The following is a 14,617-nucleotide window of genomic DNA, read 5'->3' on the forward strand; positions in this document are numbered from 1 at the left end:
CTATTTGCCCTCCAATCACTTTCGACTATTAAAAGAGCACTAGCCGTCTCAATTTCTCATTGAATGAGCCCTTTTTGAAGTTTCTACGAAAACTCCTTCTACGCGAAGGGCCCTGGTATAAAAGAAAATAAATAAATAAATACGTTGTGCTAACATCGTTCTTTACTTAGACAGCGCAATTGTGCTGCCTGTGATACCTTGTCAATAGCTAAGTGTATAACCTGTTGTAACACAGTGGATTGACGCTCTGCTTGGCAATACAGGGCCCAGGGTTTGATCCCCGCCACAGAAAGGTTGGAAGACGAGCTTGCTACTTGTCCCTGTAAAAAGACTCCTGTGCACCAGTAATAGCTCTGGAGGATCTTTATCTTTTTTTAGATAAGGGTGTTACATCATCCTGTATATCATGACTTATTTTAATATCCCTGTTACTATAGGCTGATGGAGGGCTGGTAAATTTTTTGTATAAGGGGGGATTGTGCCTGAAGCCCCAAAAAGTACTAAATTTTCTAATTCTCCGAGGGCATTCAGATAAATACAGTAATAGAGGGGACATTACACACAAAATTTATTTCTGCAAAAAGAGGAGAGCCATTACCCCACAAAACCCATAACGTAATAAATGCATAGTCCAAACCTTTTTGGAAATGGAAGAAGATTGAGAGATGGGTTTATACCCCCACCACCTAACGCCCCTTGATATATAATAATGCTTCAATATAATAATAATCAAATTAAAGATAGTATATACGGTTCCATGGTTGCACGGATACACGGTTCCATCACAGACCTGTTAAAATAATAAAACTGACGTATTTAATAAAAGAATTACTTATTTTCAGGAAGAAAGGGGAAATATCTTACAATATATTTACAAAAATCAGCCATTTTACAAAAAAATGAACTTACACCTAACATTGGCAGTATCGATAAACCAAGCTTTTACTTCGTATTTAGTTTCATAATACTAACGACAGTAATAAAATAGAATTTTTTATGTTTTAGATTTACAAAGTTTAGGCATTTTCTCGCCTCCTTTTGATTCTTGTTGATTCAAAAAATCCTGGTAGGGGGGATAAGGAATCAGACGCTCTAAACCTTCTATTATTTGGAGCTTCCACAATCTGAGCTGAGCTAGATGATGCTGCAGAAGTTTCTTGAGACACCGGATTTTTCAGGAAGGAAATCTTCTTAACTTTGACTTTCCTATTCTTTGGTTTTTGTAAAAGGAAAGAATGGAAAGGATGGTTTGGATCATTTTCACCACTTGGTACTACTTTTGGAGCAACTGGTACTTTCACAAGTTTCTTCACGATAGCTTTAGGAAGAGATGTAGTTACAGGAGCAACTGTAGATGTTGGGCGAACTGCGGTTGTGGGGCACCGTGAATCTGTAAATGTTTCATCACATACAATAGGACAGTCTGGATCGCTTGATCCTGGAAAGCATAGTGCTTTTGTAGTCGTCGGTACCTCAGTTGTGGCAGCTCTAGTTGTGGTTGTGCTAACAGTAGTAGTGGTTATTGGACGTTTCTCAAAAACTCGTACATCAATAGATGGATTTGCTTCTGGGCATTGTGGTCCTACTTCTCCTGGAAGGCAAAGGGGCTGTGTTGGCTGCTCAGTTGTGGTAATTGCGCGGGCAGTAGTTGATTTTACTTTTATTATCTTCTTCTTCTTCTTCTTTGGACTTTCTCCACAAAGGAAAGCATGGAATGGATGGCTACAATCAAAATCTTCCTTGTTTTTAGAAGTTGTAGGTAGCTTTCTCATGGTTGTTGTGGCTCTTCTGGTTGTTGTGGTAATCGGCTTTATTGTCGTTGTCGTTGTTGTCGTTCTCCTGGTTGTTGTGGTAGTAGGCTCAACCTCAGCAACAGCTGGCTGGAGAAAGAGAGCTCCCAAATTGGAAGAATCAGGGGAGACTGGAGGTAGATAGTCAACAGGTGGCAAATATTCAAGATTAGGAGTTGTTTCTTGAACCACTGGCTGAGTCGGTGGCCTAGTAGTGGTAGTTGTAGTTGTCGTAGTTGTTGTTGGGCAGCGAGGATCTCTAAATGAAGCATTGCAGACAACAGGACATGCTGGATCTCTAGACCCAGGAAAGCAAGGTCGCTTAGTTGTTGTTGTAGTTGTTGTCGTGGTGGTAGTAGTAGGACATCGGACATCTCTGAAGGATACATTACAGATTATAGGACAGGAAGGATCTCTTGAGCCAGGAAAGCAGGGTGGCTTAGTTGTTGTTGTAGTTGTTGTTGTGGTAGTGGTAGTAGGACACCGGACATCTCTAAATGATGCATTACAAATTATGGGACAGGAAGGATCTTTTGAGCCAGGGAAGCAAGGTGGCCTAGTTGTTGTTGTAGTTGTTGTCGTGGTGGTGGTAGTAGGACACCGGACATCTCTGAAGGATGCATTACAGATTATGGGACATGAAGGATCTCTTGAGCCAGGGAAGCAGGGTGGCTTAGTTGTTGTTGTAGTTGTTGTCGTGGTGGTGGTAGTAGGACACCGGACATCTCTGAAGGATGCATTACATATAATGGGGCAGGAAGGATCTTTTGAACCTGGGAAGCAGGGTGGCTTAGTTGTTGTTGTAGTTGTTGTCGTGGTGGTAGTAGTAGGACACCGGACATCTCTGAAGGATACATTACAAATTATGGGACAGGAAGGATCTTTTGAGCCAGGGAAGCAAGGTGGCTTGGTTGTTGTTGTCGTTGTTGTTGTGGTAGTAGTAGTAGGGCATCGAGGATCTCTGAAGGAAGCATTACAGACTATTGGACAGGAAGGATCTTCCGACCCAGGGAAGCAAGGTGGCTTAGTTGTTGTTGGTGGAGCACATTCTGGAAGAACGGTGTAAAAAGGATTACTGCAATCAATTCTTGATTCTTCTTTTGGATATCCTTCTCTTGGATATCCTTGTTTCGAAGCAGCTGCTTTTAGTATAGCCTGAGAGGATCCAGAAGACAGGATGGCATTTATACTATTGGGCTCATTGTCTTCATGGTGTCCATGATGAGCACCATGACTATCTCCTAAGAGACCTCCTCTCACTGCTGTTACCAAAAACCCAGCTAAGAGATAATTGCTAAGCCGAAAAATCTGAAAAAGAAGAAATTGCTTAGGGTTGGAAGGTTAAGTAAGATATTATGCAACTAAGGACTATATTCTATAGGAAACACAGAAATCTGGTTTACTTGAGAGCTAAAATTATTTTACCTTCTTCTTAAGTGTGTGTTGAGAAAATATTTTCGTGTTATATAGCTATATACAGTAAAGAAAAAGAAACCAATTGGCGATTTTGCTGAATGTAACAAAACATATGATCCGTAAACGTAATTTATAGCTGATTTTATTCTTCATTTTCAATTTTTTGACATATAAAAACAAATGAAAATTCATAATGGTAACCAAAAATCTAAATATCGGTATACAATCCTTCGATTTTTTTTTAGGGGTGCCCAATCAAGAAGGAACTTATTACCGACCTTAAGGTCTGTTTGGGTGACACGGGTGCCACTAAATAGCCTTACAATATGAAAAATTAGCAATATTAAGATTAAAAACTGGAAATTTACTCTGCCTGACGTCGAAGGTATTTACACCAATGATGTTAAGGGTCAATCAACGACATGAAAACAGCCACAATTTAGAAAGAAAAAAAATGGAGGAACAGAAAAAGGGATAAATAATCTACACAGTTAAGTGAGTAGGAATTTTTTCAGGAGGAGAAGAAATTGGGGAGGAAGAGAATAAAGATAAAGATGGAGAAGTCAACAAATTTGAAAAATCATCAGTAAATTTTCGTAATCACCATACTAAATACTATTTTACAGACTGTTTCTGCTACCTAATTACTATCTCAGTTCTTTACTATTATAAAGATTGTTTTGGTAAAGTTTGAGGGCGTGACGCTTTAAAATAAACAAAACTTCATTGAACCTTGTGGCAGGGCCTTATGGAGCCTTAACTCAAAGAACCTACTTCTCGCCACCCAATATTTTTTCATTCCACAGTGTGTAGAGGTGTACACTAGAAACTAACGGAAGCTTCTTTTCACACGGGACATAAACCAAAATTAAGCGTTAAAATTACATTTTTACGACCAAGCGATAAATACGTGTTATTTAAATTATTTTTTTAATTATTTTTACTGCAATCAAAATTCAACTTATTTTCCTCTCGGTATTGATTAGAGAAAACCATTTTTCTGTTCGTTTTGTAGCATAAAGAAGTATTTTCTCTTTTTACCCTGAGATGCACTGAAAAAACTATTTGCAGCTAATAAAGGCTAAAAAAAAACTTACACACTGATCCCCCCCCCAAAAAAGGCATTTATGAAGAACAGTTCCTTTTAATACTAAAGTTATTTTAAAATAATAATTAGTACATTAGCAGGAATACCCAGACAAGTTAAAGGAAGTTTTTTATCCTTGTTGAAGAAGTTATTGATTTTAGCAGAGACGTACGAATTAATACCACCTAGGGCCAAACGAAAAGCAGATCGTCAAAGAAAGGGATGGGAGGAGTTCGTAAGGGAGGATGTACTGGAAACTAGAACGTCTTGGGATGGTGCAAAGAGGGAGACTTCTGACAGATTGGGGTTGAGGAGTACCATGCGTTGCTGTGTTGGCCTCAACTGGCTTGGTACTGGAGTGAGTTTTAGTGGCAGTAGTAGTAGTAGAGAGGTAGGAAATATTTTCTTGGGAGGAGCTCCAGCACTTCGTATAAGGTTTGTTTTACTTTTATATAATTTAAATAGGCTAGGGGGGCAGCTATGGAAATACCCTCCCAAACCCCTCCCTGCAATTCCATCTACGTGTAGGCTTGGATTACTAGGTTTTGGGCTTGTAGAGGTATTCTACACAAGAAGATTTTCTACGGAGGGGCTCTAGTACTTTATAAGACTTGTTTTATTTCTATATAATTCTAAAAGGTTGGGGGTCTGCTTTGGTAATAGCCTCCTCTCCCTCTTACTATTTCATCTTTAAGAGGGTTTGGCTTAGTAGGTTTTTGAATTGTATAGGAATTCTAACCAGAAGTCATAATGTCTTCCCTAATTTGAATAAGCTAAGGTTTTGTTGTGAGGTGATCACGTATGGGTAGAGTAACCAGAAATTCTAGAACCGTAGGAATAACCTCTTGACATTTTCTTCTGAAGGACTTTTATATCAATATAAGCTGTTTGGCCTTGGTGGATCCTCTTGATTTAAGTGAATGCAAACCGGTGGAGTATTAGTCTCGTCTATGTTCACGTTTGCGATCAGAACCGGTTAGCTGGTATTCCCTAATTGCAAATTACAGCTTATTGCTATGGGTAATCAGTCCCAGCTTTAATTAACTTTTTACCAAACATGGTTACTAAATACTATTAAGAACTTGGTAAAGGCGAAAAATTCGAAAAGGAATACAGATGCATATTATATCTTTGCTTATGATGTATAGCTATTATGAAGATATTTTGGGAATTGAGATGCTTTGCAAAGGAATATAGCTTACGATAATTAATAAAGCTGAACTTTTTTTTATAATAGCTGTTTTGTTTATTTTTTGCTTTGGGAATTGGTGCTATCCTTTAAAAATCCTGTGGAATTCAAATAAACAACTACAATGTAGAATATTATTTTGTTTCTTTGGTGGGGACTTACTACTTTTCAGGGCTGGGGAATAATCCTCAAAATGTTCAAATATTATAACTATATCAAAACTACATAAAAATATAAGACAGGTCAGGAGAGTCTTGACAGTGAGCGCTCAAGCCTGGAGCCCGACTAAATATATTGCTAAATTTAATGCAAAAAAAAATATTAAAGCTATCCATAGAAGGGCTATCGTTCAACTACTCAGAAAAGGTTTTTTTGAAAGTACTACTTTTTTGAAAGTATTAATGTAGTAGTAGGCCTACTTTTTTAATGTAGTAAGTACTATGAAAGTAGTAAAATTTTTTTGAAAGTATTAATGAAAGATTACTGAAGTAATTTTCAAAGCACGGATCAATTTAGCTTGGTGCTTCAGGTGCGTGCTCACCCATAAGCCTAAGTCTTAAGAATTTTACAGTAGTTCTTATTTATTTTCATACAATTTAAATATTTTTGGTGTCCTCATAAGCTCTCCGTCCTCCATCCTCGAAATGAATTTTAAAACAACGCTGTGATTATAAATTACAACACGAAAAGCCAAAAACTCCATTGCACTTGAGAACTTTTGGAAGAAAACTTGCTAAAATACATAAATGTTTGGATTTCTTTTTTTTTAATCAGACACTTCTTTTCGAGAATTTTTTCTAATCCTCTTGAGGTTTTCATATACCAATACGAAAATACACTTTCGTGAAATATCTTAAAACAGTTGAACCCAAAATATTTTCAAAACAAAGTTAAGTGTAGGATATATACAATTATTGATAATTATTCATTAAATACTTAATTATATTTTAACTTATTTAATAATTAATAGCTTTGAAATTTTCTTGGACGAATAGACAATCGTGAAACCAATTACTCAAAAATATTAAAAGTATAATAACTTTCCGATAGCGCAGACAACCATAAACAGAACAAATTTCAGTAGTTTTGTTAACTACTGTAAATTAAGTTAAATATTTTCATAGGACTTTGGCAACTTCTGAAATTCTTATGCCGGAACAAGATTTAAACTTAGTTGGTTGATGCAATAAAATTTTTATTTATTGAGCGACATAATGCCATCCGTTTTTTTGAAAAAATAATACTAATAAAACGAGGCATCACTCATTTTGGTATGATCTCTCCAAGCAAGGATGTAAGCGCGCTCTGTGTCCCACATTACGACTTTTCCTATAGTATATTAATTTTTTTTTCAAAGAATTTTCTTGTTTTGCATTTCTACACTTCTTTATCTTAGCTTATAGCCTCTCCTTAAAATAGGTTCATAGTTACGAACTGGTATACATCAAGTATCAAAATGGATTCCTTAGAATTTCTCTATTAAAGCTGTAATATAGTTGGACATTTCCTTGCAATATCAGTGAGGTGAATTTTGTTCAATTCTAAATTAACTATCATGATAAGAAAAGAAAACACAAATTTCTGCTATTGATATGTAAATAGAATAGAAATTAGAATTGGAACAAACATTATATGGCAAATTGATGACAAATTTCAAAATGCGCAATTTATGTCTCATATAGCCTATATAGCTAGCCTACTATTTAGCTAAAGCCATAAGAAAAATTTCGTAGGGTTATATGAAACTTCCATAATTATAAGCATAGTTCAATTTTAACCTTTCAAATGTTTCAAAATTTGAAACATAGCCTTCCTAAATAAAGCCATTGAGTTTAATTACTAGCTACATACGGTTACAGACTTTTATGTACATACTCAACACATCATAAAAATCACAAGTTGTCCTTACAACCGGCACTCCCCTCTAACTCCATGGATTATCACACGTCTCTCTATGATTGTCGAATACAGTTTGGAAAAAAAAAAATTTGCTGACCATAGTCGGATCGATAATATAGTCGGTTCTGATTATAGTCAGTTCGGTTCGATAAAAGAAAGAATTAGTCAACCTTAACGAGAGATTCGAAATGTCTTAGTGAACCCAAAAATAATAAATAAGATCTTGTAACGCAAACAGGAGACAATAACTGGTTTTCATGATCTTTATACCAGACAATATTAGCTTCGGCTCGGTGGAAAACAATATTGTAGCTATATTCTAATTAAATATTTAGTTGGTATTTTGGTTAGGTTAGGTTATATAATGCGGGCTGGGCGCCCTCCCCCTCCCATAATTCTTTTTTTAGTTTTCATAATTTTGTTGATAAAGTATTATATTTTCATTACATTCTGTTTTATTTCATTAGCATTAACCAAACTTCACTTCTCGAAAGAACTTGTGGGTGGTGGCTATAAGTCACAAGTACCTTACGTTCAAATTAATTCTAATAACTATGAGTTTTTTTTTACTGTGAATTTTATTATTGTATAAAGAAATTACTAAGCTTTTATTTCTACTATGACATATTTATACGATTTATTATGTTGGTTAAATTTTGTCATAGTTTCATTATTTGTCAACTTAAAATAAACCATTAATTGAATCAAGCATCAGACTAAATGCATTAGGCATAAATTTGAGATTAAATAACTTCGTATTGCATATTTCTTTTTTTTCAAAACACGCATATACTATGCAGAATGTGGTCGGGCAGTGGCACCAAATGCCAATAGGGAGGGAGGGGCAATTTGAAATACACAATTTTGGCATTTTTATTAAAAATATAATTCAGATTTTATTAAATGCATGATAGGTACCTTCATTTTAAAATCTATAAAAATTCAATCTCTTGAATTTTGAGAAGCACTTTATATTAAATTGAAAAGAAGTTATTTACTTCCCCCCCCCCCTATGTGGAAATTAATTTGCACCAATGTAACCGATTAAAACAAAAAAACTTTTTAATATTAAAATTATATCAAACAAAGTGTTTTTACCTAACAATATCTATATGTCCCTTAAACAAATAGAGAGGAATTTTTTGCTTTTTACATTGTTAATAACAAATAATTTTGTCAGTTTCAGTATAATGTATTCATTATTCTGTTTCCTACTGACAGTCAGGTTTTGATCCCTTTTTATTATTTGTATGTATTTTAATAAAGCTGTCTGGGTTTCACTTTCTGATCAATTTTGAACCACCCCTGGAATGTTTGTCCGACTCGTAAGAAACGTAACAAAAATGAATAAAAACAAATTTTATACGTTTTAAAAGTTTTTTTTGTAAGAAGCTTCCGTAAATTTATTTTGTAGCCCCCTCCGACGAAAAAAAAAATCCTGGATAAGGCCATGCGCATGTGGTAGGTATTGCACATATTGAGTACTTAGTCAAGTTTGCAAGTGACACGATTCTTATAATTAATTAAATAAAGAAAATAAACAATTTCAACTGAAAGTAAAGAGCAACATTAAAACCCAAAACGAATAGAAATTATTATGTATATGAGATGGTTCGTCCCCTCGCCAATACCTCGTTCTTTACGCTAAAGTTAGAATTTTGTTCCAATTCTTTAAGTATGACCCCTGAATCACAAAGGCCGTTTAATTATAATAAATTGCTCTTTTGAAAGAACTAAAAAAAACACTTTAGCGTATAGAGTGAGGTATTGACGAGGGGGCAAACCCCCCTTATATACGTAATAATTTTGTTCGTTTCAAGTTTTAATGTAGCTCCTTACTTTCAGTTGTTTTTTTTTTTGATCGTTTTCTAAATAATACTGGGTGATCCGGTGCTGCCCTTCATGGGAAATTCTCTTCCCCCATGAAAAGAATTTGAAATACATTTATAATTCTCTCCCCCCATCCGTGGAAAGATCCTCCCTAGTAACCCCACCAGAACCTCCACCAGGTCTATAAAACATAGGACGCAATTGTGTCACAGCAAATTATATATCATAAAAGAGGAAAAACTTGTGATTTGATAATAGCTTGCTTTTAATGAAATCTTATAGCGCAATGATTTATTTTAATGTCATAAAAGAATAACATTACAATCTTTATTACCTATATTATTTTGCTATCTATCGCAACACTCCATGCAGCTCAAAGACACGGACTTTTTTTAAATTAATGTATACACTTAATACATAGGAGTAAAAGGTGATAGAAGTGTTAAAGAACTAGCAGAAAACAAAGATTGCCTAAAATATAAAGCGAACACAAGGACCGGCTGTACAATATAGGCAAACTAAACTGCTGCCTGGGAGCCCAAGGTCTAAAGAGTGGCTAGGTGGCAGGCTTAGGATGTCCCTCTTAGTAAAAACAGGATGCAAAAGAGTAAAGAATGTACTTAAAAAAAAAATCGAATTCGATTTCATGTAGCGCGAAACGTCAGCCTTAACAGTTGGTCACTACATTTTGACAAAAATGAACCCCCCCCCCCCTACCAAACAAAATAATCTCAAACTCTTGGTTGCTGTTACCTTTGGAAAGTGTAAATAATTGCTATGTTATCATAATTGTAGGAAAACATATAGTAAACTTAGAACATAGTTTAAATGTTTTCTTTTATGTTTTAAATGCAAACAGTTTAGAGAATGCTGAATTTTAAGGTGGAGTGCTAGCAATTCTGACGCATAAAATGTCAAAAACACTTGGGGTGGCCCTGCTTAGACAATAAAAACAAAATTATGAGACTTATATGAATACTTTAGCCCCCTAAATAGTATTTACTTTGTATCCTCTTAAGTTGTGAGTTTGCTAACATTTGACACATTCAGAGTCAGCGGGGATCAGGGGATATAAATGTATTTCAAAATACGAAAAATAATTATTTTCAGAAGAGTTCTTAGCTATTTTTTCAAAATAATAAATAATGGATGTGTGTGGAAAAATTGGACAACCTTAGAACATGAAACGGACTAAACTAGTGTAGGCGAGTATTTGGATGGGCCTGTAGGCCAGTAAATTATTATTAACACAAAATTATTGCCTTTCTTTAAAATATTCTTAGCGGACTGGGTGGGGCCCGACATTTCAACTTACTTCCATTGTTGACTAGCTTTGAAATAAATTGTTAGTGTTGAGTTATTCAAACCTGACAGCTATTGTTTAAATTGAACTTCAAAGCCATGGGCTTAGAGGGTCACTTGTGACAAAACGGCGGATGTGATTTACTTTTATCCCAGGGTATATCAGTTCAAAATAAGACGACAGTAATTTTTCACCTGTCATTCTTTAAGATTATTCTATGGCAAGTTTAGGATTTAAACTTGTTTGATGGGGGGGGGGGGTATTTTATTGCGTTTTCATAAAATCATTTGTACTGATTAATTGGAGCCTAAAAATGATTATTTTGTGTTGGAATTTACCACCCTAAGCTTAGTGGGTCATTTATGACAAAACGACGGCTTTGGTTCAGAATTCACTTAGCTCTTCTAATATCAGGTAATTAGAAATCAAAAGATATAAATTCTGGTTCCCATTCCTGTTTTACCAATAAGGAATAAAACAAATTTATAAACCTTCTGATTTTAGCTTTAACTTTAATCTCAAATATACCACTAACCATTAAATATAACCATTATTGGTTAACCATTAGATCTAATAAACCTTTTAGCTCTTAAATTTTATTCATTTCTTAATCTGCTGTTTTCAAGGTTTTAATAATGCAAAGTCTTTTTTTTTATAAACGACACCAAATAGTTAGGCAACCTGATAACAACAGCTACCAATAGGCCACTCGGCAAATTATTAAATTTATTAATAAAACATGAATATTAGTAGTTTTTATTTTTTTCAGTCTTACTTTTGCTTCATATTAAGCACAAGTAAACAAAAAAACTTGAGCTAAAAGGACACAATAAGTATAATTCTGTACCTTAGAGAAAAAAAATTTTCGCTGTACCTACTGATTTATCTTTGTCTATCCCTAACAATTTTATAATCAATAAAACTACCTGTTTTCAGAACATTTCAGGATGGATCCAAATAAGCTTACCCTGGGATCATGGTGATGTGATTTCACGCAAAAATGGCTGCTTTTGCATAGACCAACAAATTTTTTATGTTTTTACTGCAAGTTTATGCGTCACAACGGTTCAACACCTCCATTGAAATATTTCTACTGAGCCGTTAAAAATCGCATCTGTTATTCAGAATCAAAAGCTTTTTAGAACCATAAATTGCAAGTAACTGAGAAACTAATTATGTTTATCAGGATTTTTCCATTAATATTTTACAAAAAAACATGAGAGTCTTGTCCTTTTAATCCACGATTTTAATCCTTAGGGCCTGGAGGAATTTCTAGGGATATGAAACTACAATATTAGAATTATATTTTTAATTAAGTGTAGCTAGCCCGAGCTTACACAGGTTAGGCGTTTGAATATTTTTCATGCTCCTAGAGCTTGATTTAGCATATGCTGTTCAAATATCCTACAATGGGCTTATGAGATATAAATATAATATTTCTCTATTTATATATCTTATAATATTTGTTGCGTTTCAACAGCTACAGTGAACCATTTCTGGGTGAACATTTTTGCGATTTTCCAGCACCCGCTATCTGTGAGACGTTTTGCGATACAAAAAAGATCGCATCAATGAAAACCACGGGTTAGACTCTTAATTGACTTCATTAATTGGCTATATTAATTGACTTAATTGAACTAGACTTCGTACCAATGCACTGATAGTGGTACTACCAGTCTTAATTTCTATTCCATATTAAACCTGCTTTATTTTCTCTTTTATTAGTTTCTCGTACACGCTGGATGAATTTGCAAGTCAATAGAGATTGTTCTGAAGCAGTATTTTGCCTTATTTCTCTGACATTATTTCTTTTTTGTAAGTAATCTTAAGTGATGAATGTAATATAAATAAAAATACAGTTAGATCTGCCGACGATATTTTTGGAATTTAACCATTTTTTTTTTTTTTTTAAACTGACATTAAGGCATCAATGTCATATTTAATATTTCATAAGGAACTATAGACAACATCGTTTCGGGAACGATTTCTGTTAGATTATTTTTTCTTATTTATTTATTTAGCATCAAGAGGGAGTTTGACCTAGAGCTGTGTTAAACAGCCTCATTTTTAATAGGTTCACAACGTTTAAATTGCAGAAACTTCTCTAATTTATTTTCATTTTTCATTGTTTTAACCAAAACAAATAGTGAGTAAAATAAATATTAAAAAAAAACCTTGTTACGAAAAATTATACTTGGCTGTGAAAAGATGGCTGTTTATCTGCTAATATCCAAGACCTTTCTGCTTAGCACAGAAAATTTACTTAAAACATCATTCGTCTGGGATTTTCGCCTATCTTCTTATTATAGTGCCATGGAGGAAGAAGAAGAAGTATTTCCTTTGCTGGAAATGCTGAATATTTAAAAAACAAATATTTTTGGTAAATTTTCCAATTAACTCACTAATGAGATAGCTAAAAAATAGATGTACCTTTAGAATTTCCTTCTGAACCTAACTATAACATTTATCTGCGTCGGTAATGAACTTAACACCCACTCCCTAATATGTAAACACATGCCCCGGAGTATTTTAAATGCCATAAATTTTCAATCATCTTGCCAAACTGTTTGAAGAAAAGACTGGCTTACGAAAGACTCGCTACGAATATCCAAATCAGGATACATGTTTGTACATTAGGGGGGGGGGGGTAAAGTTTATTTCTGCCTCAAATTAGCGTTTATTAGGATCCAGGATGAAATTCTGATTCCAAAGACATATCTATTTCACGGATATCTCATTAGTGAGTTAATTCGAAAATTACCCCTTTTTTCATAGAACATAAAATTCAAAAACAATAAAAATGTCTTTGTATTTTAAAAACTCCACTGCAAGATATACAGACAAAAATCTCACCATTTTCGCTTAACTATCCCCACTCGTTTTGTTGTAGAGACGACGGACCATCTGCTACATAAAAGCTATTGTCTTCAACTTTAGTATATCTTTTACTATTCCACAAATGGCCCCTAGGAAAAGTCTTTTCAGGTTTTATCTACCAGATTTCATCCAATCAAAGAGGATCACGAAGAGTAGTAAGTTTAATTCAAGGGCATGCTGCGAGGCGAAGATTCTTCCGCATTGATGTAGCCGGTTTTTAGATGGAAAGATGATTCCGCCGGATGAGATATACGTTCCTTTCACCATACATATAGAAGTGCGTTGACTCCTTTTGTCTTTTTAATTCGCTCAGGTATGCGTAATCTACACAAGCTGAGCAATTCCTTTCACTCGGTCCATTAAGAATAATGTTAATCCAAGGCTGTTTAAATGAGGACAAAGTTGTCAGTCGGCATTTTTCTTTAACAGCACACCTAATTTCATTGAAAGATCAATTTTAAGTACGGCAAGACTTTCAGAAGGGTTTTAAAAAGAGCAGATGTTGCAAAAGATCAGCGAACATAACATAGTTTTTTGCGATTATGATCTCACCCTATGTGATAAAAGTTGAAAAAGTGTTTTAAATGACAGTAAAGAGTGATATTAAAACTTAAAACAAAACGACATATATTCCTAATATTCTCATACCTCTCCTCCCTCAAACCTTCCACTGCCACCTTTTCAACCCACCGTTCTTGTCCCTAAAGTTTGTAGTGTTTATCTGTGTTCGACAGCCCTTTTGTCTGATCAGTCATTCTTAAAAAATTGAGACAAACATCCAAACTTTAGTGTTTAGAGCGGAGGGTTGAAAAGGCGTCAGCCCCCTCCCGTATATACAATAGCTTATGCGTCGCTACAATTTTGATGCTGCTGTTTTTCTTTCATTGGAAGTAACTTTTTTTTAATTTCGGTTCGTTTCTTTTAATAGCCTACTCCCGCTGCTATTACTAACCTACAGAAGCACCAAGCCACCTGAGGCCAACACAGCTACGCGTGCTTTTCATCTATCTCAGTCTATTCAAAACCTCCCCCTTACACCCTCTCGTGAAGTTCTCATTTCCCTTAAATCGTTCCTTACGACATCCTCCCACCAGATTCATGGCCGACCTACTTTTGTTTGGCCGACAAGGATAGTATTTGGCAATCTTCCATTCTAAGGCCAAACTTGACCATTGTCATCCCTGTAGCTTTTAGTATTCTCATCTTGGTTCGCAGGATTATCTTAA

At 34.8% G+C, this 14,617-nt stretch overlaps 1 protein-coding gene across 1 annotated transcript; it reads right to left on the bottom strand.

Moving 5' to 3' along the window:
- Window positions 1-832: 832 nt before the first annotated feature.
- Window positions 833-13,530, bottom strand: LOC136029595 (mucin-2-like). Its single transcript, XM_065708098.1, has 2 exons — window positions 13,368-13,530; window positions 833-3,098 (listed from the first exon to the last, which is right to left on the bottom strand). Exons 1-2 carry the CDS (start codon window positions 13,368-13,370, stop codon window positions 1,017-1,019), a joined length of 2,085 nt encoding a protein of 694 aa, XP_065564170.1. The 5' UTR covers window positions 13,371-13,530; the 3' UTR covers window positions 833-1,016.
- Window positions 13,531-14,617: the final 1,087 nt, after the last annotated feature.

This window comes from Artemia franciscana, chromosome 7, assembly GCF_032884065.1.
Source record: "Artemia franciscana chromosome 7, ASM3288406v1, whole genome shotgun sequence".
In the NCBI taxonomy this organism is placed as follows: Eukaryota; Metazoa; Arthropoda; class Branchiopoda; order Anostraca; family Artemiidae; genus Artemia; species Artemia franciscana.